We start from the raw sequence: 25112 nt of genomic DNA, 5'->3' as shown, positions 1-25112 counted from the left end.
GCAGCTCAGTTTCCACCTCATTTTACATTTTACATTTTTTACATTTTAAGTCATTTAGCAGACGCTCTTATCCAGAGCGACTTACAAATTGGTGAATTCACCTTCTGGCATCCAGTGGAACAGCCACTTTACAATAGTGCATCTAAATCATTAAGGGGGGGGTGGTGAGAAGGATTACTTATCTTATCCTAGGTATTCCTTGAAGAGGTGGGGTTTCAGGTGTCTCCGGAAGGTGGTGATTGACTCCGCTGTCCTGGCGTCATGAGGGAGTTTGTTCCACCATTGGGGGGCCAGAGCAGCGAACAGTTTTGACTGGGCTGAGCGGGAACTGTACTTCCTCAATGGTAGGGAGGCGAGCAGGCCAGAGGTGGATGAACGCAGTGCCCTTGCTTGGGTGTAGGGCCTGATCAGAGCCTGGAGGTACTGCGGTGCCGTTCCCCTCACAGCTCCGTAGGCAAGCACCATGGTCTTGTAGCGGATGCGAGCTTCAACTGGAAGCCAGTGGAGAGAGCGGAGGAGCGGGGTGACGTGAGAGAACTTGGGAAGGTTGAGCACCAGACGGGCTGCGGCGTTCTGGATGAGTTGTAGGGGTTTAATGGCACAGGCAGGGAGCCCAGCCAACAGCGAGTTGCAGTAATCCAGACGGGAGATGACAAGTGCCTGGATTAGGACCTGCGCCGCTTCCTGTGTGAGGCAGGGTCGTACTCTGCGGATGTTGTAGAGCATGAACCTACAGGAACGGGCCACCGCCATGATGTTGGTTGAGAACGACAGGGTGTTGTCCAGGATCACGCCAAGGTTCTTAGCGCTCTGGGAGGAGGACACAATGGAGTTGTCAACCGTGATGGCGAGATCATGGAACGGGCAGTCCTTCCCCGGGAGGAAGAGCAGCTCCGTCTTGCCGAGGTTCAGCTTGAGGTGGTGATCCGTCATCCACACTGATATGTCTGCCAGACATGCAGAGATGCGATTCGCCACCTGGTCATCAGAAGGGGAAAGGAGAAGATTAATTGTGTGTCGTCTGCATAGCAATGATAGGAGAGACCATGTGAGGTTATGACAGAGCCAAGTGACTTGGTGTATAGCGAGAATAGGAGAGGGCCTAGAACAGAGCCCTGGGGGACACCAGTGGTGAGAGCGCGTGGCGAGGAGACAGATTCTCGCCACGCCACCTGGTAGGAGCGACCTGTCAGGTAGGACGCAATCCAAGCGTGGGCCGCGCCGGAGATGCCCAACTCGGAGAGGGTGGAGAGGAGGATCTGATGGTTCACAGTATCGAAGGCAGCCGATAGGTCTAGAAGGATGAGAGCAGAGGAGAGAGAGTTAGCTTTAGCAGTGCGGAGCGCCTCCGTGATACAGAGAAGAGCAGTCTCAGTTGAATGACTAGTCTTGAAACCTGACTGATTTGGATCAAGAAGGTCATTCTGAGAGAGATAGTGGGAGAGCTGGCCAAGGACGGCACGTTCAAGAGTTTTGGAGAGAAAAGAAAGAAGGGATACTGGTCTGTAGTTGTTGACATCGGAGGGATCGAGTGTAGGTTTTTTCAGAAGGGGTGCAACTCTCGCTCTCTTGAAGACGGAAGGTACGTAGCCAGCGGTCAGGGATGAGTTGATGAGCGAGGTGAGGTAAGGGAGAAGGTCCCCGGAAATGGTCTGGAGAAGAGAGGAGGGGATAGGGTCAAGCGGGCAGGTTGTTGGGCGGCCGGCCGTCACAAGAAGCGAGATTTCATCTGGAGAGAGAGGGGAGAAAGAGGTCAGAGCACAGGGTAGGGCAGTGTGAGCAGAACCAGCGGTGTCGTTTGACTTAGCAAACGAGGATCGGATGTCGTCGACCTTCTTTTCAAAATGGTTGACGAAGTCATCTGCAGAGAGGGAGGAGGGGGGGGAGGGGGAGGAGGATTCAGGAGGGAGGAGAAGGTGGCAAAGAGCTTCCTAGGGTTAGAGGCAGATGCTTGGAATTTAGAGTGGTAGAAAGTGGCTTTAGCAGCAGAGACAGAGGAGGAAAATGTAGAGAGGAGGGAGTGAAAGGATGCCAGGTCCGCAGGGAGGCGAGTTTTCCTCCATTTCCGCTCGGCTGCCCGGAGCTCTGTTCTGTGAGCTCGCAATGAGTCATCGAGCCACGGAGCGGGAGGGGAGGACCGAGCCGGCCTGGAGGATAGGGGACATAGAGAGTCAAAGGATGCAGAAAGGGAAGAGAGGAGGGTTGAGGAGGCAGACTCAGGAGAAAGGTTGGAGAAGGTATGAGCAGAGGGAAGAGATGATAGGATGGAAGAGGAGAGAGTAGCGGGGGAGAGAGAGCGAAGGTTGGGACGGCGCGATACCATCCGAGTAGGGGCAGTGTGGGAAGTGTTGGATGAGAGCGAGAGGGAAAAGGATACAAGGTAGTGGTCGGAGACTTGGAGGGGAGTTGCAATGAGGTTAGTGGAAGAACAGCATCTAGTAAAGATGAGGTCGAGCGTATTGCCTGCCTTGTGAGTAGGGGGGAAGGTGAGAGGGTGAGGTCAAAAGAGGAGAGGAGTGGAAAGAAGGAGGCAGAGAGGAATGAGTCAAAGGTAGACGTGGGGAGGTTAAAGTCGCCCAGGACTGTGAGAGGTGAGCCGTCCTCAGGAAAGGAGCTTATCAAGGCATCAAGATCATTGATGAACTCTCCGAGGGAACCTGGAGGGCGATAAATGATAAGGATGTTAAGCTTGAAAGGGCTGGTAACTGTGACAGCATGGAATTCAAAGGAGGCGATAGATAGATGGGTAAGGGGAGAGAGAAGAATGACCACTTGGGAGAGATGAGGATCCCGGTGCCACCACCCCGCTGACCAGAAGCTCTCGGGGTGTGCGAGAACACGTGGGCGGACGAAGAGAGAGCAGTAGGAGTAGCAGTGTTATCTGTGGTGATCCATGTTTCCGTCAGTGCCAGGAAGTCGAGGGACTGGAGGGAGGCATAGGCTGAGATGAACTCTGCCTTGTTGGCCGCAGATCGGCAGTTCCAGAGGCTACCGGAGACCAGGAACTCCACGTGGGTCGTGCGCGCTGGGACCACCAGATTAGGGTGGCCGCGGCCACGCGGTGTGGAGCGTTTGTATGGTCTGTGCAGAGAGGAGAGAACAGGGATAGATAGACACATAGTTGACAGGGTACAGAAGAGGCTACGCTAATGCAAAGGAGATTGGAATGACAAGTGGACTACACGTCTCGAATGTTCAGAAAGTTAAGCTTGCGTAGCAAGAATCTTATAGACTAAAATGATTGAAATGATACAGTACTGCTGGAGTAGGCTAGCTGGTAGTGGCTGCGATGTAGCTAACCTAGAAAATCGCTCTAGGCTAAACAATTGACTTAGATACAAAGACGGCTATGTAGCTAGCTAGCTACGATCAAACAAAACAAACCGTTGTACTGTAATAGTTACTACAGTGCTGCTATTCGGGGGCTAGCTGGCTAGCTACGTTAAAAGAACGACAATAGCTGGCCAGCTAACCTAGAAAATCGCTCTAGGCTACACAATTGTCTTAGATACAAAGACGGCTATGTAGCTAGCTAGCTACGATCAAACAAAACAAACCGTTGTACTGTAATAGTTACTACAGTGCTGCTATTCGGGGGCTAGCTGGCTAGCTACGTTAAAAGACGACAATAGCTGGCCAGCTAACCTAGAAAATCGCTCTAGACTACACAATTGTCTTAGATACAAAGACGGCTATGTAGCTGGCTAGCTACGATCAAACAAATCAAACCGTTGTACTGTAATGAAGTGAAATGAAAAATGTGATACTACCTGTGGAGCGACGCGGAATGTTGACCGGGTAGTTGGAGTTCAATTCGGTAGAGGTTGGCTAGCTGTTGGCTAGCTAGCTAGCAGCATTTCCTACGTTAAGGACGACAAATAGCTGGCTAGCTAACCTCGGTAAATTAAGATAATCACTCTAAGTCTACACACTCTAAACTGCACAATTATCTTGGATACGAAGACAGCGAAGACAACTATGTAGCTAGCTGACACTACGCTAATCGAGTCGTTCAGTTGAGTGTAATAGTTTCTACAGTGCTAGTGGACAGTGGATGTTAGCTAGCTGCTTAGCTAGCTGCTGGGCAGATACGTTAGGACGACGAAATACGATAATATGCAATTGTCGTTGATACAAAGACGGCTATGTAGCTAGCTAAGAAGAAATTGCTAAGATAAGACAAATCAAACCGTTGTACTATAACGAAATGTAATGAAATGTAATGAAAAGTTATACTACCTGCGGACCGAAGTGTAGATGCGACCGCTCGCTCCAACCGGAACCAGTGTTTTGTGGGCAGCGTGAACATAGCCTGTCTTCTCTTGAGAGCCAGGTCTGCCTTCGGTGGCCTTTCTCAATAGCAGGGCTATGCTCACTGTGTCTACATAGTCAAAGCTTCCCTTCATTTTGGGTCAGTCACAAATCAATCTCTTCCCCTCTCTCCCTCTCTCCCCCTTCTCTCTCCCTCCCTCCCCCTTCTCTCTCCCTCCCTCCCCCTTCTCCCTCCCTCCCTCCCTCCCCCTTCCATACCCCCATCCCCCTCTCTCTCTCTCTCCCTCCCCATTCCTTCCCCCTCTCTCTTTTCCCCACCCTATACCACTCTCTCGCACTCCCCCCCGTTCCCCTCTCTCTCTACCCCTTCTCCACCCTGTTCCCCTCTCTCTCTCCCCCTGTCCCCCTCTCTCCCTCCTCCCTTTCTCCCTCCCCCTTCCCCAACCAGTCCACCTCTTTCTCCCTCACCCCATCCCTCTCTCTCTCTCCCCATGTTCTCCACTCCCTCTCTCCCTCCTTTGGTTGGAATTGTGTTGCTGTCCTGGGACTCTGTGGGGTGTGTTTGTGTTTGAACAGAGCCCCAGGACCAGCTTGCTTAGGGAACTCTTCTCCAGGTTCATCTCTCTGTAGGTGATGGCTTTGTTATTGAGGGTTTGGGAATCACTTCCTTTTAGGTGGTTTTAGAATTGAATGGCTCTTTTCTGGATTTTGATAATTAGCGTGTATCGGCCTAATTTGCTCTGCATGCATTATTTGGTGTTTTACATTGTACACAGGGGATATTTTTGCAGAATTCTACATGCAGAGTCTCAATTTTGTGTTTTTTCCCATTTTGTGAAGTATTTTTTTGCCAGAAATTCCTACAAATAAACTTAAGAAGGCACACCTGTTAATTGAAAAGCATTCCAGGTGACTACCTCGTGAAGCTGGTTGAGAGAATGCCAAGCGTGTGCAACGCTGTCATCTGGGCAAAAGGTGGCTATTTGAAGAATCTCAAATATAAAAAATATTTTGATTTGAACACTTTTTTGGTTACTACATGATTCCATTTGTGTTATTACATAGTGTTGATGTCTTCACTATTATTATACAATGTGGAAAATAGCAAAAAATAAAGAAAAACCCTTGAATGAGTAGATGTTCTAAAACATTTGACCGGTAGTGTATATGTTGAAAAGGGTGGGGCTTAAGCTGCATCCCTGTCTCACCCCACAGCCCTGTGGAAAGGAATGTGTGTCTTTTTTGTTGTTTGTGTACATGGATTTAATAATGTTGTATGTTTTCAACCCCAACCTCACTTTCCATCAATTTGTATAGCAGACCTTTATGCCAAATTGAGTCAAGAGCTTTTTTGAAATAAACAAAGCATGAGAAGACTTTGCCTTTGTTTTGGTATGTTTGTTTGTCAATTAGGGTTTGCAGGGTGACTACGTGGTCTGTCGTATTTGCTAAAAAGCCCATTTGACATTTGCTCAGTACATTGTTTTCACTGAGGAAATGTACGAATCTGCTGTTAATGATAATGCAGAGGATTTTCCCAAGGTTGCTGTTGACGCATATCCTACTGTAGTTATTGGGGTCACATTTGTCTCCACTTTTGTGGATTGGGATGATCAGTCCTTGGTTCAAAATATTTGGGAAGATACCAGAGCTAAGGATGATGTTAAAGAGTTTAAGTACAGCCAATTGGAATTTGTGGTCTGTATATTTGATAATTTCATTGAGGATACCATCAACACCACAGGCCTTTTGGGGTTGGAGGGTTTGCATTTTGTGTTGTAGTTCATTCAATGTAATTGGAGAATCCAGTGGCTTCTGGTAGTTTTTAATAGTTGATTCTAAGATTTGTATTTGATCATGTATATGTTTTTGCTGTTTGTTCTTTGTTATAGAGCCAAACAGATTGGAGAAGTGGTTTATCCATACATCTCCGTTTTGGACAGATAACTCTTCATGTTATTGTTTGCTTAGTGTTTTCCGATTTTCCCAGAAGTGGTTGGAGTCTATGGGATCTTCAATTACATTGAGCTGATTTCTGACGTGCTGTTCCTTCTTTTTCTGTAGTGTATTTCTGTATTGTTTTAGTGATTCTCTCTCTCCTCCGTCCTCTCCAGAATGTGTATGTGAACATCAACAGGATAATGTCGGTGGGTAACAGGCTGTTGGAGTCAGGTCACTATGCCTCGGTGCAGATTAAACAGATCTCAGGTCAGCTGGAAGCGGAGTGGAAAGCCTTCGCTGCTGCCCTGGACGAACGTAGCACACTGCTGGAGATGTCTGCCGCCTTCCACCAGAAATGTGACCAGGTGGGTGGTGGTGGTACACACACTAGCGGTGTGAACATGCTGTATACGCATATGCAGGGACACACATATCCAGGCAAACACACACACACAGATAATTGATTTGTTTGTTTAATTCCAAATACAGAATCTGGGCGGTTATCTTTCCCAATAGGAATATTCCATATGATTATTTTCATGTTCCACAGTTAACGAAAGAAAAACTGTGTTTTCCAAGGAATTGAACCATTTCCTGTAGATACTACTTCACAAAGCCTCTCTCTCCTCTCTTTGTGTATTCTGATTGCTCGAGGGCAGGCACATGGAGAATGCATGCACACATCCCCTTGTGTGTGTGTGTGATCAGTGTATGATGTGGTCGTACAGTGCGACGAACATTTGATTCGAATCCTACTGTCTGTTTAATATTCCCACGAGGCGTCTTTTTAAAACATTTTCTCTGCCATGTCTTCCTCTGTTGTCCCATAAGGATTGGAACAATTTACAGAGATCTCACCTAGCCATGTGACATCTGGTCATCATGGTAGAATAATTCAGTGAATCTCTGAATAATACAGAATAGAACAATAGTATATACCTTTTGTTGTGTGTGTGTGTGTATAATATGCGTGTGTTTTAAGTTGTTTGCCGTGTATAAATTGTGTGTTTATATAATGTGTGGCACCTTAAACAGGGAGGACAGGCTCATAGTAATGTAATCACCATTCACTCCATTCCAGCCATTATTTCGAGGCGCCCTCCTGTGATGTATGATGTGTGTCATCTCTCTATAAAGTACATGAGTAATGTGGACTCGTGGTGTAAAGTGTGTGTGTAATGTGTTTGTGCTCCTGTCTCTATACAGTACATGAGTAATGTGGACTCGTGGTGTAAAGCGCGTGTGTAATGTGTGTGTGTTCCTGTCTCTATACAGTACATGAGTAATGTGGACTCGTGGTGTAAAGTGTGTGTGTAATGTGTTTGTGTTCCTGTCTATACAGTACATGAGTAATGTGGACTCGTGGTGTAAAGTGTGTGTGTAATGTGTGTGTGTTCCTGTCTCTATACAGTACATGAGTAATGTGGACTCGTGGTGTAAAGTGTGTGTGTAATGTGTTTGTGTTCCTGTCTCTACAGTACATGAGTAATGTGGACTCTTTGTGTAAAGCGTGTGTGTAATGTGTGTGTGTTCCTGTCTCTATACAGTACATGAGTAATGTGGACTCGTGGTGTAAAGTGTGTGTGTAATGTGTGTGTGTTCCTGTCTCTATACAGTACATGAGTAATGTGGACTCGTGGTGTAAAGTGTGTGTGTAATGTGTTTGTGTTCCTGTCTATACAGTACATGAGTAATGTGGACTCGTGGTGTAAAGTGTGTGTAATGTGTGTGTGTTCCTGTCTCTATACAGTACATGAGTAATGTGGACTCGTGGTGTAAAGTGTGTGTGTAATGTGTTTGTGTTCCTGTCTATACAGTACATGAGTAATGTGGACTCGTGGTGTAAAGCGCGTGTGTAATGTGTGTGTGTTCCTGTCTCTATACAGTACATGAGTAATGTGGACTCGTGGTGTAAAGCGCGTGTGTAATGTGTTTGTGTTCCTGTCTCTATACAGTACATGAGTAATGTGGACTCATGGTATAAAGTGTGTGTGTAATGTGTTAGTGCTCCTGTCTCTATACAGTACATGAGTAATGTGGACTCGTGGTGTAAAGCGCGTGTGTAATGTGTGTGTGTTCCTGTCTCTATACAGTACATGAGTAATGTGGACTCGTGGTGTAAAGTGTGTGTGTAATGTGTGTGTGTGTTCCTGTCTCTACAGTACATGAGTAATGTGGACTCGTGGTGTAAAGCGCGTGTGTAATGTGTTTGTGTTCCTGTCTCTACAGTACATGAGTAATGTGGACTCGTGGTGTAAAGCGCGTGTGTAATGTGTTTGTGTTCCTGTCTCTACAGTACATGAGTAATGTGGACTCGTGGTGTAAAGTGTGTGTGTGTAATGTGTTTGTGTTCCTGTCTCTACAGTACATGGGTAATGTGGACTCGTGGTGTAAAGTGTGTGTGTAATGTGTTTGTGTTCCTGTCTCTACAGTACATGGGTAATGTGGACTCGTGGTGTAAAGTGTGTGTGTGTAATGTGTTTGTGTTCCTGTCTCTACAGTACATGGGTAATGTGGACTCGTGGTGTAAAGTGTGTGTGTGTGTAATGTGTTTGTGTTCCTGTCTCTACAGTACATGGGTAATGTGGACTCGTGGTGTAAAGTGTGTGTGTGTGTAATGTGTTTGTGTTCCTGTCTCTACAGTACATGGGTAATGTGGACTCGTGGTGTAAAGTGTGTGTGTAATGTGTGTGTGTGTTCCTGTCTCTACAGTACATGAGTAATGTGGACTCGTGGTGTAAAGCGCGTGTGTAATGTGTTTGTGTTCCTGTCTCTACAGTACATGAGTAATGTGGATTCGTGGTGTAAAGCGCGTGTGTAATGTGTTTGTGTTCCTGTCTCTACAGTACATGAGTAATGTGGACTCGTGGTGTAAAGCGCGTGTGTAATGTGTTTGTGTTCCTGTCTCTACAGTACATGAGTACTGTGGACTCGTGGTGTAAAGTGTGTGTGTGTAATGTGTTTGTGTTTCTGTCTCTACAGTACATGGGTAATGTGGACTCGTGGTGTAAAGTGTGTGTGTAATGTGTTTGTGTTCCTGTCTCTACAGTACATGGGTAATGTGGACTCGTGGTGTAAAGTGTGTGTGTGTAATGTGTTTGGGTTCCTGTCTCTACAGTACATGGGTAATGTGGACTCGTGGTGTAAAGTGTGTGTGTGTAATGTGTTTGGGTTCCTGTCTCTACAGTACATGGGTAATGTGGACTCGTGGTGTAAAGTGTGTGTGTGTGTAATGTGTTTGTGTTCCTGTCTCTACAGTACATGGGTAATGTGGACTCATGGTGTAAAGTGTGTGTGTAATGTGTTTGTGTTTCTGTCTCTACAGTACATGGGTAATGTGGACTCGTGGTGTAAAGCGTGTGGAGAGGTGGATCTACCCTCGGAGCTCCAGGACCTAGAGGATGCTATCCACCACCACCAGGGCCTCTACGAACACATCACTGCTGCCTACTCAGAGGTAAACGGCACTGCTGCATACCCAGAGGTAACATACCTGTGTGTGGGTGTGTGTGAAGTGTCACTAGCATGTTCTATACCAACACGTGTGTGTATGTGATCACGCCTTCCTCCCTCCCCCAGGTCAGCCAAGACGGTAAGGCCTTATTGGATAAGCTCCAGCGCCCTCTGACCCCGGGGGGAGCTGATTCACTGACAGCCTCGGCCAACTACAGCAAGGCGGTGCACCATGTGCTGGATGTGATACACGAGGTGCTGCACCACCAGAGACAACTGGAGAATATCTGGCAACACCGCAAAGTCCGCCTGCACCAGAGGCTCCAGCTGTGTGTGTTCCAGCAAGACGTACAGCAGGTGTGGACTAGTTCTGTGCCTGTGTGGCTCAGTTGGCGTTGCTAGAGCCAAGCTCTTCCCAAGGTTGTTGGTTCAATGCCCGCAGGGATCACATACAGAGCCTTCAGAAAGGTTTCATACCCCTTGACTTATTCCACATTTTGTTGTGTTACAGCCTGAATTCAAAATAATAAAAAATCTCACCCATCTACACACAATACCACATAATGATGAAGTGAACGACCGTTTTTAGAAATGTTTGGAAATGTATTGAACATTAAATACAGAAATATTTAATTTACGTAAGTATTCACACCCCTGAGTCAATACTTTGTAGAAGCACCTTTGGCAGCGATTACAGCTATTACAACTTCCGGCGCCGACAGAGATGGCCGCCTCGCTTCGTGTTCCTAGGAAATTATGCAGTTTTTTTTTTTTTTTTTGCGTGTTATTTCTTACATTAGTACCCCAGGTCATCTTAGGTTTCATTATATACAGTCGAGAAGAACTACTGAATATAAGAGCAGCGTCAACTCACCATCAGTACGACCAAGAATATGACTTTCGCGAAGCGGATCCTGTGTTCTGCCTTTCACCCAGGACAACGGTATGGATCCCAGCCGGCGACCCAAAAAACGACTCCGTAAAAGAGGGAAACGAGGCGGTCTTCTGGTCAGACTCCGGAGACGGCACATCGTGCACCACTCCCTAGCATTCTTCTCGCCAATGTCCAGTCTCTTGACAACAAGGTTGATGAAATCCGAGCAAGGGTAGCATTCCAGAGGGACATCAGAGACTGTAACGTTCTTTACTTCACGGAAACATGGCTCACTGGAGAGACGCTATCGGACTCGGTGCAGCCAGCGGGTTTCTCCACGCATCGCGCCGACAGAAACAAACATCTTTCTGGTAAGAAGAGGGGCGGGGTCGTATGCCTTATGGCTAACGAGACGTGGTGTGATCACAGAAACATACAGGAACTCAAATCCTTCTGTTCACCTGATTTAGAATTCCTCACAATCAAATATCGACCGCATTATCTACCAAGAGAATTCTCTTCGATTATAATCACAGCCGTATATATTCCCCCCCAAGCAGACACATCGATGGCTCTGAACAAACTTTATTTGACTCTTTGCAAACTGGAATCCATACATCCTGAGGCTGCATTCATTGTAGCTGGGGATTTTAACAAGGCTAATCTGAAAACAAGACTCCCTAAATTGTATCAGCATATCGATTGCGCAACCTGGGATGGCAAAACCTTGGATCATTGTTATTCTAACTTCCGCGACGCATATAAGGCCCTGCCCCGCCCTCCTTTCGGAAAAGCTGACCACGACTCCATTTTGTTGATCCCTGCATACAGACAGAATCTAAAACAAGAAGCTCCCACACTGAGGTCTGTCCAACGCTGGTCCGACCAAGCTGATTCCACACTCCAAGACTGCTTCCATCACGTGGACTGGGATATGTTTCGTATTGCGTCAGACAACAACATTGACAAATACGCTGATTCGGTGTGCGAGTTCATTAGAAAGTGCGTTGAAGATGTCCTTCCCATAGCAACGATTAAAACATTCCCAAACCAGAAACCGTGGATTGATGGCAGCATTCGCGTGAAACTGAAAGCGCGAACCACTGCTTTTAATCAGGGCAAGGTGTGTGTGTGTGTGTGTGTGTGTGTGTGTGTGTGTGTGTGTGTGTGTGTGTGTGTGTGTGTGTGTGTATGTGTGTATATATATATATGTATGTATGTATGTATGTAATGTCTGCTTTTTTTTGTTTTACTCATCTACCAATAGGTTCTCTCCCTGGTCTTTGTGGTTGAATCTGGATAAGAGCGTCTGCTAAATGACTTAAATGTAAATGTAATGTAAATGTGTTTGAAATTCACTACTTGACTGAGGGACCTTACAATTATCTGTATGTTTGGGGTACAGAGGTGAGATAGTCATTCAAAAGTCATGTCAAACACTATTATTTTACAAGGAGTGAGTCCATGCAATTTATTTTATGACTTGTTAAGCACATTTTTACTCGTTAATTTATTTAGGATTGCCATAAGAAAGGGGTTGAATACTTAATGGTTCGCGCTTTTACTTAATGATATTCATTTTTAATTAATTAGTAAAACACTGAAAAACATAATTCTTCTTTGACATTACAGGATATTGTGTTTGTTGGCCAGTGATTAAAACAAAATCTAAATAAGTAACACAACAAAATGTGGATAAAGTCAAGGGGTGTGAATACTAGGCATGAAGGCAACGTACATGATACATATACTAGAAATGTATGGATACACTCACTAGTCTCACCCCCGTAGTCAAGGTAACTGTTGCCATGGTGACACTGCTGGCCAGTATTCAGATGAGTTGTATTCTGCCAAGTGGTAGAGGTAGAGAGAGAGGGATATAGAATGATCTGAGGAGGGAGAGAGCAGAAAAGAGGGAGGGACGGGAGGGTTTCGTTTAGATGGGATACAGCTTTTGTCAACATAGATTTTTCGTAGCAGGTATAGGAGAACTTACCCAGCAGGTTAGGAGAATTAACATAGCAGGTCAGGAAAAGGGTTAGGGTTAGCTAAAATGCAAAAAAAATGCAACTTGACTTCAATTTGACAAAAGCTGTATCTCATCTAGACAGTACCAGACAGGAGGGAACTCATCCTCTCTGTCATCTCTCTCTGCCTTCTGACTGGAGTAGTATGCTGTTCTGTCGATCAACCCTAGAGCTCCCCTAGTGTTGGACTGGCAGCATGACACTGCATTTGTCCTGTGGCCCACAGCCTCCAATTCTATGCCACTTCGCTAACTGTGCATACTTGTGTGTATGCAGGTTCTGGACTGGATAGAGAACCATGGGGAGGCGTTCCTGAGTAAACACACAGGCGTTGGGAAGTCCCTCCATCGAGCCAGAGCACTACAGAAACGACACGAGGACTTCGAGGAGGTCGCCCAGGTAGGATAGAACCCTGTGCTTTTACATCTTCCTCTCTCTTTACCTTTCCTCTCTTGGTCGACCTTTCTGACATTTCACTTTCATCTGTCTGTCACCAACAGTACTTCCTCTCTCTGTCACATACAGTACTCCCTCTCTCTGTCACATACAGTACTTCCTTTCTCTGTCACATACAGTACTTCCTCTCTCTGTCACATACAGTACTCCCTCTCCCTGTCACATACAGTACTTCCTCTCTCTGTCACATACAGTACTTCCTTTCTCTGTCACATACAGTACTTCCTCTCTCTGTCACATACAGTACTTCCTTTCTCTGTCACATACAGTACTTCCTTTCTCTGTCACATACAGTACTTCCTCTCTCTGTCACATACAGTACTCCCTCTCCCTGTCACATACAGTACTTCCTCTCTCTGTCACATACAGTACTTCCTTTCTCTGTCACATACAGTACTTCCTCTCTTTGTCACATACAGTACTTCCTCTCTTTGTCACATACAGTACTTCCTCTCTTTGTCACATACAGTACTTCCTCTCTCTGACACATACAGTACTTCCTCTCTCTGTCACATACAGTACTTCCTCTCTCTGTCTCATACAGTACTTCCTCTCCCTGTCACATACAGTACTTCCTCTCCCTGTCACATACAGTACTTCCTCTCTCTGTCACATACAGTACTTCCTCTCTCTGTCACATACAGTACTCCCTCTGTTACATACAGTACTCCCTCTCTCGATCGCACACAGTACTCCCTCTCTCGATCGCATACAGTACTCCCTCTCTCGATCGCATACAGTACTTCCTCTCTCTGTCACATACAGTACTTCCTCTCTCTTTCACATACAGTACTTCCTCTCTCTGTCACATACAGTACTCCCTCTCTCGATCGCATACAGTACTGCCTCTCTCGATCGCATACAGTACTTCCTCTCTCTTTCACATACAGTACTTCCTCTCTCTGTCACCAACAGTACTTCCTCTCTCTTTCACATACAGTACTTCTTCTCTCTATCACATACAGTACTTCCTCTCTCTATCACATACAGTACTTCTTCTTTCTATCACATACTTCCTCTCTCTATCTTTTCACTAACGATATTCAGTCAAGTTTCTTCCCTCTCTGTCTCTCCCCCTCTCTGTCTCTCTCCCCCTCTGTCTCTCTCCCCCTCTCTGTCTCTCTTTCCCTCTCTGTCTCTCCCCCTCTCTGTCTCTCTCCCCCTCTCTGTCTCTCTCCCCCTCTCTGTCTCTCCCCCTCTCTGTCTCTCCCCCTCTCTGTCTCTCTTTCCCTCTCTGTCTCTCCCCCTCTCTGTCTCTCTCCCCCTCTCTGTCTCTCTTTCCCTCTCTGTCTCTCTCCCCTCTCTGTCTCTCTCCCCCTCTCTGTCTCTCTTTCCCTCTCTGTCTCTCTCCCCCTCTCTGTCTCTCTTCCCTCTCTGTCTCTCCCCCTCTCTGTCTCTCTCCCCCTCTCTGTCTCTCTCCCCCTCTCTGTCTCTCTTTCCCTCTCTGTCTCTCTCCCCTCTCTGTCTCTCTCCCCCTCTCTGTCTCTCTTTCCCTCTCTGTCTCTCTCCCCCTCTCTGTCTCTCTTTCCCTCTCTGTCTCTCCCCCTCTCTTTCTCTCTTTCCCTCTCTGTCTCTCCCCCTTTCTGTCTCTCTCCCCCTCTCTGTCTCTCTTTCCCTCTCTGTCTCTCTCCCCCTCTCTGTCTCTCTTTCCCTCTCTGTCTCTCCCCCTCTCTGTCTCTCCCCCTCTCTGTCTCTCTCCCCCTCTCTCTCCCCCCTCTCTGTCTCTCTCCCTCTCTGTCTCTCTCCCCCTCTCTGTCTCTTTCCCTCTCTGTCTCTCTCCCCCTCTCTGTCTCTCTCCCCCTCTCTGTCTCTCCCCCACTCTGTCTCTCTCCCCTTCTCTGTCTCTCTCCCCCTCTCTGTCTCTCGCCCCCTCTCTGTCTCTCGCCCCCTCTCTGTCTCTCGCCCCCTCTCTGTCTCTCGCCCCCTTTCTGTCTCTCGCCCCCTCTCTGTCTCTCTCCCCCTCTCTGTCTCTCCCCCTCTCTCTCTCTCCCCCTCTCTGTCTCTCTCCCCCTCTCTGTCTCTCCCCCTCTCTGTCTCTCTCCTCTGTCTTTCTCTGTGTGCTGGTTCTGTCCCTCCTCCAGAACACCTATACTAATGCTGACAAGCTGCTGGAGGCAGCAGAGCAGCTGGCCCAGACAGGAGAGTGTGACCCAGAGGAGATCTACCAGGCAGCCCACCAGCTGGAGGACCGGATCCAGGACTTTGTCAGGAGGGTGGAGCAACGCAAAGTCCTGCTGGACATGTCTGTCGCCTTCCACACACATGTCAAAGAGGTACGAAGTGTGTGTGTGTGTGTTTTGTGGGGGTAGTGCAACATTCAACTGGATTGTGTGTGTGCGACATGCTGAGTTGGTGTGTGTGTGTATTAACTCTCTGTCCCTAGCTGTGGACGTGGCTGGAGGAGCTGCAGAAGGAGCTGTTAGATGATGTGTATGTGTGTGTATTAACTCTCTGTCCCTAGCTGTGGACGTGGCTGGAGGAGCTGCGGACGTGGCTGGAGGAGCTGCAGAAGGAGCTGTTAGATGATGTGTATGTGTGTGTATTAACTCTCTGTCCCTAGCTGTGGACGTGGCTTGAGGAGCTGCGGACGTGGCTGGAGGAGCTGCAGAAGGAGCTGTTAGATGATGTGTGTGTGTGTGTGTGTGTGTATTAACTCTCTGTCCCTAGCTGTGGACGTGGCTGGAGGAGCTGCAGAAGGAGCTGTTAGATGATGTGTGTGTGTGTGTATTAACTCTCTGTCCCTAGCTGTGGACGTGGCTGGAGGAGCTGCAGAAGGAGCTGTTAGATGATGTGTGTGTGTGTGTATTAACTCTCTGTCCCTAGCTGTGGACGTGGCTGGAGGAGCTGCAGAAGGAGCTGTTAGATGATGTGTGTGTGTGTGTGTGTGTATTAACTCTGTCCCTAGCTGTGGACGTGGCTGGAGGAGCTGCAGAAGGAGCTGTTAGATGATGTGTGTGTGTGTGTGTGTATTAACTCTGTCCCTAGCTGTGGACGTGGCTGGAGGAGCTGCAGAAGGAGCTGTTAGATGATGTGTGTGTGTGTGTATTAACTCTGTCCCTAGCTGTGGACGTGGCTGGAGGAGCTGCAGAAGGAGCTGTTAGATGATGTGTGTGTGTGTGTGTGTGTGTGTATTAACTCTGTCCCTAGCTGTGGACGTGGCTGGAGGAGCTGCAGAAGGAGCTGTTAGATGATGTGTGTGTGTGTATTAACTCTGTCCCTAGCTGTGGACGTGGCTGGAGGAGCTGCAGAAGGAGCTGTTAGATGATGTGTGTGTGTGTGTATTAACTCTGTCCCTAGCTGTGGACGTGGCTGGAGGAGCTGCAGAAGGAGCTGTTAGATGATGTGTGTGTGTGTGTGTGTGTGTATTAACTCTGTCCCTAGCTGTGGACGTGGCTGGAGGAGCTGCAGAAGGAGCTGTTAGATGATGTGTGTGTGTGTGTGTGTATTAACTCTCTGTCCCTAGCTGTGGACGTGGCTGGAGGAGCTGCAGAAGGAGCTGTCAGATGATGTGTGTGTGTGTATTAACTCTGTCCCTAGCTGTGGACATGGCTGGAGGAGCTGCAGAAGGAGCTGTTAGATGATGTGTGTGTGTGTATTAACTCTGTCCCTAGCTGTGGACGTGGCTGGAGGAGCTGCAGAAGGAGCTGTCAGATGATGTGTGTGTGTGTATTAACTCTGTCCCTAGCTGTGGACGTGGCTGGAGGAGCTGCAGAAGGAGCTGTTAGATGATGTGTGTGTGTGTATTAACTCTGTCCCTAGCTGTGGACGTGGCTGGAGGAGCTGCAGAAGGAGCTGTTAGATGATGTGTGTGTGTGTGTATTAACTCTGTCCCTAGCTGTGGACGTGGCTGGAGGAGCTGCAGAAGGAGCTGTTAGATGATGTGTGTGTGTGTATTAACTCTGTCCCTAGCTGTGGACGTGGCTGGAGGAGCTGCAGAAGGAGCTGTTAGATGATGTGTATGCTGAGTCTGTGGAGGCGGTGCAGGATCTGATCAAACGCTTCAGCCAGCAGCAGCAGACCACCCTGCAGGTCACTGTCAACGTCATCAAGGAGGGAGAGGACCTCATCCAGCAGCTCAGGTAGAACACACACATACAGGGACAGACACGAGACACACCCCCACAGGCTGGGACAAACGCACACACACATACAGGGACAGACACGAGACACACCCCCACAGGCTGGGACAAACGCACACACACATACAGGGACAGACACGAGACACACCCCCACAGGCTGGGACAAACGCACACACACATACAGGGACAGACACGAGACACACCCCCACAGGCTGGGACAAACACAAACACACATACAGGGACAGACACGAGACACACCCCCACAGGCTGGGACAAACACACACACACATACAGGGACAGACACGAGACACACACCCACAGGCTGGGACAAACACAAACACACACACGAGACACACCCACAGGCTGGGACAAACACACACACACACACACACACACACATGAGACACACACCCACAGGCTGGGACAAACACACACACACATACAGGGACAGACACGAGACACACACCCACAGGCTGGGACAAACACACACACATACAGGGACAGACACGAGACACACCCCCACAGGCTGGGACAAACACACACACACATACAGGGACAAACACGAGACACACACCCACAGGCTGGGACAAACACACACACACATACAGGGACAAACACGAGACACACACCCACAGGCTGGGACAAACACAAACACACACATACAGGGACAGACACGAGACACACACCCACAGGCTGGGACAAACACACACACACACACACACACACACACATGAGACACACACCCACAGGCTGGGACAAACACACACACACATACAGGGACAGACACGAGACACACCCCCACAGGCTGGGACAAACACACACACACATACAGGGACAGACACGAGACACACCCCCACAGGCTGGGACAAACACACACACACATACAGGGACAGACACGAGACACACCCCCACAGGCTGGGACAAACACACACACACATACAGGGACAGACACGAGACACACCCCCACAGGCTGGGACAAACACACACACACATACAGGGACAAACACGAGACACACACCCACAGGCTGGGACAAACACACACACACATACAGGGACAAACACGAGACACACACCCACAGGCTGGGACAAACACACACACACATACAGGGACAGACACGAGACACACCCCCACAGGCTGGGACAAACACACACACACATACAGGGACAGACACGAGACACGAGACACACACCCACAGGCTGGGACAAACACACACACACATACAGGGACAAACACGAGACACACACCCACAGGCTGGGACAAACACACACACACATACAGGGACAAACACGAGACACACACCCACAGGCTGGGACAAACACACACACACATACAGGGACAGACACGAGACACACACCCACAGGCTGGGACAAACACACACACACATACAGGGACAAACACGAGACACACCCCCACAGGCTGGGACAAACACACACACACATACAGGGACAGACACGAGACACACCCCCACAGGCTGGGACAAACACACACACACATACAGGGACAAACACGAGACACACCCCCACAGGCTGGGACAAACACACACACACATACAGGGACAAACACGAGACACACACCCACAGGCTGGGACAAACACACACACACATACAGGGACAGACACGAGACACGAGACACACACCCACAGGCTGTGACAAACACACACACACACACAGGGACAGACGTGCACGTATACACACACACACCCAGAGATGTGCTAACACAAAATAATTTGGAAGTAACTGAGCAAAATATGAATGTTTCAGAGAGTGGGCAGAATGTGAGTAGGATGGAATAGACAAGAGGAGGAGAGAGAACCAACAGCCTCCCATAGTGAACTGGCAGAGGAGAGAGAGAGAGAATCAACAGCCTCCCAGAGAGAGAGAGAGAGAGAGAGAGAACCAACAGCCTCCCATAGTGAACTGGTAGAGGAGAGAGAGAGAGAATCAACAGCCTCCCAGAGAGAGAGAGAGAGAGAATCAACAGCCTCCCAGAGAGAGAGAGAGAGAGAACCAACACCCTCCCATAGTGAACTGGCAGAGCAGAGAGAGAGAGAACCAACAGCCTCCCATAGTGAACTGGTAGAGGAGAGAGAGAGAGAACCAACACCCTCCCATAGTGAACTGGCAGAGGAGAGAGAGAGAGAGAACCAACAGCCTCCCATAGTGAACTGGCAGAGGAGAGAGAGAGAGAACTGGGCCCTGGGCCCTGACAGTAAATCTCAGTAAGACCAAAATAATGGTGTTCCAAAAAAGGTCCAGTCACCAGGACCACAAATACAAATTCCATCTAGACACTGTTGCCCTAGAGCACACAAAAAACTATACATACCTTGGCCTAAACATCAGCGCCACAGGTAACTTCCACAAAGCTGTGAACGATCTGAGAGACAAGGCAAGAAGGGCATTCTATGCCATCAAAAGGAACATAAATTTCAACATACCAATTAGGATTTGGCTAAAAATACTTGAATCAGTCATAGAGCCCATTGCCCTTTATGGTTGTGAGGTCTGGGGTCCGCTCACCAACCAAGACTTCACAAAATGGGACAAACACCAAATTGAGACTCTGCATGCAGAATTCTGCAAAAATATCCTCCGTGTACAACATAGAACACCAAATAATGCATGCAGAGCAGAATTAGGCCGATACCCACTAATGATCAAAATCCAGAAAAGAGCTGTTAAATTCTATAACCACCTAAAAGGAAGCGATTCCCAAACCTTCCACAACAAAGCCATCACCTACAGAGAGTTGAACCTGGAGAAGAGTCCCCTAAGCAAGCTGGTCCTGGGGCTCTGTTCACAAACACAAACACACCCTACAGAGCCCCAGGACAGCAGCACAATTAGACCCAACCAAATCATGAGAAAACAAAAAGATAATTACTTGACACATTGGAAAGAATTAACAAAAAAACAGAGCTAACTAGAATGCTACTTGACCCTACACAGGGAGTACACAGCGGCGGAATACCTGACCACTGTGACTGACCCAAAATTAAGGAAAGCTTTGACTATGTAGACACAGTGAGCATAGCCTTGCTATTGAGAAAGGCCACTGATGAACTGGCAGACATGGCTCTCAAGAGAAGACAGGCTATGTGCTCACTGCCCACAAAATGAGGTGGAAACTGAGCTGCATTTCCTAACCTCCTGCCCAATGTATGACCATATTAGAGAGACATATTTCCCTCAGATTACACAGATCCACAAAGAATTCGAAAACAAATCCAATTGTGAAAAACTCCCATATCTACTGGGTGCAATTCCACAGTGTGCCATCAGAGCAGCAAGATTTGTGACCTGTTGCCACGAGAAAAGGGCAACCAGTGAAGAACACACACCATTGTAAATACAACCCATATCTATGCTTATTTATTTTATCTTGTGTCCTTTAAAACACTGCATGTATATATATATATATATATATATATATATATATATATATATATATATATATATAATATGACATTTGTAATGTCTTTATTGTTTTGAAACTTCTGTATGTGTGATGTTTACTGTTAATTTGTATTGTTTATTTCACTTTATATGTTCACTTTATATATTATCTTCCTCACTTGCTTTGGCAATGTTAACACATGTTTCCCATGCCAATAAAGCCCTTGATTTGTATTGAATTGAGAACCAACAGCCTCCCATAGTGAACTGGCAGAAAAGAGAGAGAGAGAACCAGCAGCATCCCATAGTGAACTGGCAGAGGAGAGAGAGACAGAGAACCAACAGCCTCCCATAGTGAACTGGTAGAGGAGAGAGAGAGAGAACCAACAGCCTCCCATAGTGAACTGGTAGTGGAGAGAGAGAGAGAACCAACAGCCTCCCATAGTGAACTGGCAGAGGAGAGAGAGAGAGAACAGCATCCTCCCATAGTGATCTGACAGAGGAGGTAGAGAGAGAGATAACCAACAGCCTCCCATAGTGAACTGGCAGAGGAGAGAGAGAGAGAGAGAACCAACAGCCTCCCATAGTGAACTGGCAGAGGAGGGAGACAGAGAACCAACAGCCTCCCATAGTGAACTGAAAGAGGATGGAGAGAGAGAGAGAGAGAACCAACAGCCTCCCATAGTGAACTGTCAGAAGAGAGCGAGAGAACAGCATCCTCCCATAGTGAACTGGCAGAGGAGGGAGAGAAAACAGCATCCTCCCATAGTGAACTGTCAGAAGAGAGCAAGAGAACAGCATCCTCCCATAGTGAACTGGCAGCGGAGAGAGCGAGAACAGCATCCTCCCATAGTGAACTGGCAGCGGAGAGAGAGAGAGAGAGCGAACAGCATCCTCCCATAGTGAACTGGCAGCGGAGAGAGAGAGAGAGAGAGAGCGAACAGCATCCTCCCATAGTGAACTGGCAGAGGAGAGAGAGAGAGAACAGCATCCTCCCATAGTGAACTGGCAGAGGAGAGAGAGAGAACAGCATCCTCCCATAGTGAACTGGCAGAGGAGAGAGCGAGAGAACAGCATCCTCCCATAGTGAACTGGCAGCAGAGAGAGAGAGAGAACAGCATCCTCCCATAGTGAACTGGCAGCAGAGAGAGAGAGAGAGAGAGCGAACAGCATCCTCCCATAGTACACTGGCAGCGGAGAGAGAGAGAGAGAGCGAACAGCATCCTCCCATAGTGAACTGGCAGCGGAGAGAGAGAGAGAGAGAGCGAACAGCATCCTCCCATAGTGAACTGGCAGAGGAGAGAGAGAGAGAACAGCATCCTCCCATAGTGAACTGGCAGAGGAGAGAGAGAGAACAGCATCCTCCCATAGTGAACTGGCAGAGGAGAGAGCGAGAGAACAGCATCCTCCCATAGTGAACTGGCAGCAGAGAGAGAGAGAACAGCATCCTCCCATAGTGAACTGGCAGCAGAGAGAGAGAGCGAACAGCATCCTCCCATAGTACACTGGCAGCGGAGAGAGAGAGAGAGAGAGCGAACAGCATCCTCCCATAGTGAACTGGCAGCGGAGAGAGAGAGAGAACAGCATCCTCCCATAGTGAACTGGCAGAGGAGAGAGAGAGAACAGCATCCTCCCATAGTGAACTGGCAGAGGAGAGAGAGAGAACAGCATCCTCCCATAGTGAACTGGCAGAGGAGCGAGAGAGAACAGCATCCTCCCATAGTGAACTGGCAGAGGAGGGAGAGAGAACAGCATCCTCCCATAGTGAACTGGCAGAGGAGAGAGAGAGAGAGAGAGAGCGAACAGCATCCTCCCATAGTGAACTGGCAGCGGAGAGAGAGAGAGAGAGAGCGAACAGCATCCTCCCATAGTGAACTGGCAGAGGAGAGAGAGAGAGAACAGCATCCTCCCATAGTGAACTGTCAGAAGAGAGCAAGAGAACAGCATCCTCCCATAGTGAACTGGCAGCGGAGAGAGCGAGAACAGCATCCTCCCATAGTGAACTGGCAGCGGAGAGAGAGAGAGAGAGAGAGCGAACAGCATCCTCCCATAGTGAACTGGCAGCGGAGAGAGAGAGAGAGAGAGAGAGCGAACAGCATCCTCCCATAGTGAACTGGCAGAGGAGGGAGCAAGAGAACAGCATCCTCCCATAGTGAACTGGCAGAGGAGGGAGCGAGAGAACAGCATCCTCCCATAGTGAACTGGCAGCAGAGAGAGAGAGAGAGAGAGAACAGCATCCTCCCATAGTGAACTGGCAGAGGAGGGAGAGAGAACAGCATCCTCCCATAGTGAACTGGCAGAGGAGAGAGAAAGGGAATTGAGAGATGAGGGAGAGATGAGAAGGAGTAGGAGGTTGACAGTTAGAAGTGCTGCATGTGTTTGACTGCTCTGACCAGGATTCTGGTTGTATTTTCATCAAGTGTGTGGGGTGAGACCTGGCCCTCCTACACACACACACACACACACACACACACACACACACACACACACATACATACACACACACACACACTGAAGCGATCTCTCTCTCTATGTCTCCATCCCTGGTGTATTCTGTCCCCTGAGTATTGTTACATAATGCTGGTTTCATAACAGTGTGGCTTATTGTGTAACATCCCCCAGGACTCTGCTACAACACTGTGTGTGTGAGAGATTAGAGATGTGTGTGTGTGTGTGTGTGTGCATGTGCGCGTGTGTGTGTGATTATACAATGATTGAAGCAGTGCCAGTGAAATTACCGCTGCACCGAATAAGGTGTGTGTACGTCCAACTTTGTATTTTCTTCATTGTGTGTGTGTGTGTGTGTGTGTGTGTGTGTGTGTGTGTGTGTGTGTGTGTGTGTGTGTGTGTGTGTGTGTGTGTGTGTGTGTGTGTGTGTGTGTGTGTGTGTGTGTTCTCTCGTGTCGTAGGGACTCTGCTATCTCCAGTAACAAGACTCCCCACAACAGCTCTATAAACCACATAGAGAGTGTTCTACAGCAGCTGGACGAGGCCCAGGCTCAGATGGAGGAGCTGTTTCAGGAGAGGAAGATCAAACTAGAACTCTTCCTGCAGCTGCGCATCTTCGAGAGGGACGCCATCGACGTGAGTGTGTGGAAAGGGCGTGTGTGGCAGAGGTGCTTCCTATGAAGTACCCTAGTCTCTTCTTTAGGGCAGTGGTTAAATGTAGTCTTCAGATGACCTGATAAATGTCATACACGTGTGTGTATCGTCACCTTATGTGTGTGTGTCTCCTCACCTCGTGTGTGTATCGTCACCTTATGTGTGTGTGTCTCCTCACCTCGTGTGTGTATCGTCACCTTATGTGTGTGTGTCTCCTCACCTCGTGTGTGTATCGTCACCTTATGTGTGTGTGTCTCCTCACCTCGTGTGTGTATCGTCACCTTATGTGTGTGTGTCTCCTCACCTCGTGTGTGTATCCTCACCTTATGTGTGTGTGTGTGTCTCCTCACCTCGTGTGTGTATCTTCACCTTGTGTGTGTGTGTGTCTCCTCACCTCGTGTGTGTATCGTCACCTTATGTGTGTGTCTCCTCACCTCGTGTGTGTATCTTCACCTTGTGTGTGTGTGTCTCCTCACCTCCTGTGTGTATCGTCACCTTATGTGTGTGTGTCTCCTCACCTCGTGTGTGTATCGTCACCTTATGTGTGTGTGTCTCCTCACCTCGTGTGTGTATCTTCACCTTATGTGTGTGTGTGTCTCCTCACCTCGTGTGTGTGCAAGTTTTTCCTTATGTGTGTGTGTGTCTCCTCACCTCGTGTGTGTATCTTCACCTTATGTGTGTGTGTGTCTCCTCACCTCGTGTGTGTATCGTCACCTTATGTGTGTGTCTCCTCACCTCGTGTGTGTATCTTCACCTTATGTGTGTGTGTGTCTCCTCACCTCGTGTGTGTATCTTCACCTTATGTGTGTGTGTGTCTCCTCACCTCGTGTGTGTATCTTCACCTTATGTGTGTGTGTGTCTCCTCACCTCGTGTGTGTGCAAGTTTTTCCTTATGTGTGTACTTGTGTGTATCCACACCTGTCTCGGTCTTTGTCTTTGTCTCTGTCTCTGTCCCACTCTGGAGTCTATATATCTCACCTATCCCCCCCAGATCATCTCAGACCTGGAGTCTATATATCTCACCTATCTCTCTCTCCCTCCCCCTAGATCATCTCAGAGCTGAAGTCTATATATCTCACCTATCTCTCTCTCTCTCTCCCTAGATCATCTCAGACCTGAAGTCTATATATCTCACCTATCTCTCTCTCTCTCCCCCAGATCATCTCAGACCTGGAGTCTATATATCTCACCTATCTCTCTCTCCCTCCCCCCAGATCATCTCAGACCTGAAGTCTATATATCTCACCTATCTCTCTCTCCCTCCCCCTAGATCATCTCAGACCTGGAGTCTATATATCTCACCTATCTCTCTCTCTCTCTCCCCCAGATCATCTCAGACCTGGAGTCTATATATCTCACCTATCTCTCTCTCTCCCCCAGATCATCTCAGACCTGAAGTCTATATATCTCACCTATCCCCCCCCAGATCATCTCAGACCTGGAGTCTATATATCTCACCTATCTCTCTCTCCCTCCCCCCAGATCATCTCAGACCTGAAGTCTATATATCTC

At 48.2% G+C, this 25112-nt stretch overlaps 1 protein-coding gene across 1 annotated transcript in view; it reads left to right on the top strand.

The window, feature by feature from the left end:
• The window catches only part of LOC135551992 (triple functional domain protein-like), a 117383-nt gene that overhangs the window by 48619 nt on the left and 43652 nt on the right, over positions 1–25112 (top strand). Inside the window, 7 exon segments of the mRNA XM_064983324.1 lie at positions 6387–6578; positions 9539–9697; positions 9793–10023; positions 12844–12966; positions 15105–15296; positions 16933–17102; positions 23408–23582. Of these exon segments, the coding sequence (XP_064839396.1) occupies positions 6387–6578; positions 9539–9697; positions 9793–10023; positions 12844–12966; positions 15105–15296; positions 16933–17102; positions 23408–23582 (1242 nt within the window).

This window comes from Oncorhynchus masou, chromosome 13 (assembly GCF_036934945.1).
Source record: "Oncorhynchus masou masou isolate Uvic2021 chromosome 13, UVic_Omas_1.1, whole genome shotgun sequence".
NCBI classification, from domain to species: Eukaryota; Metazoa; Chordata; class Actinopteri; order Salmoniformes; family Salmonidae; genus Oncorhynchus; species Oncorhynchus masou.
Note: the sequence above shows the minus strand (reverse complement) of the source record. Positions and strands in the feature narration are given on the sequence as shown.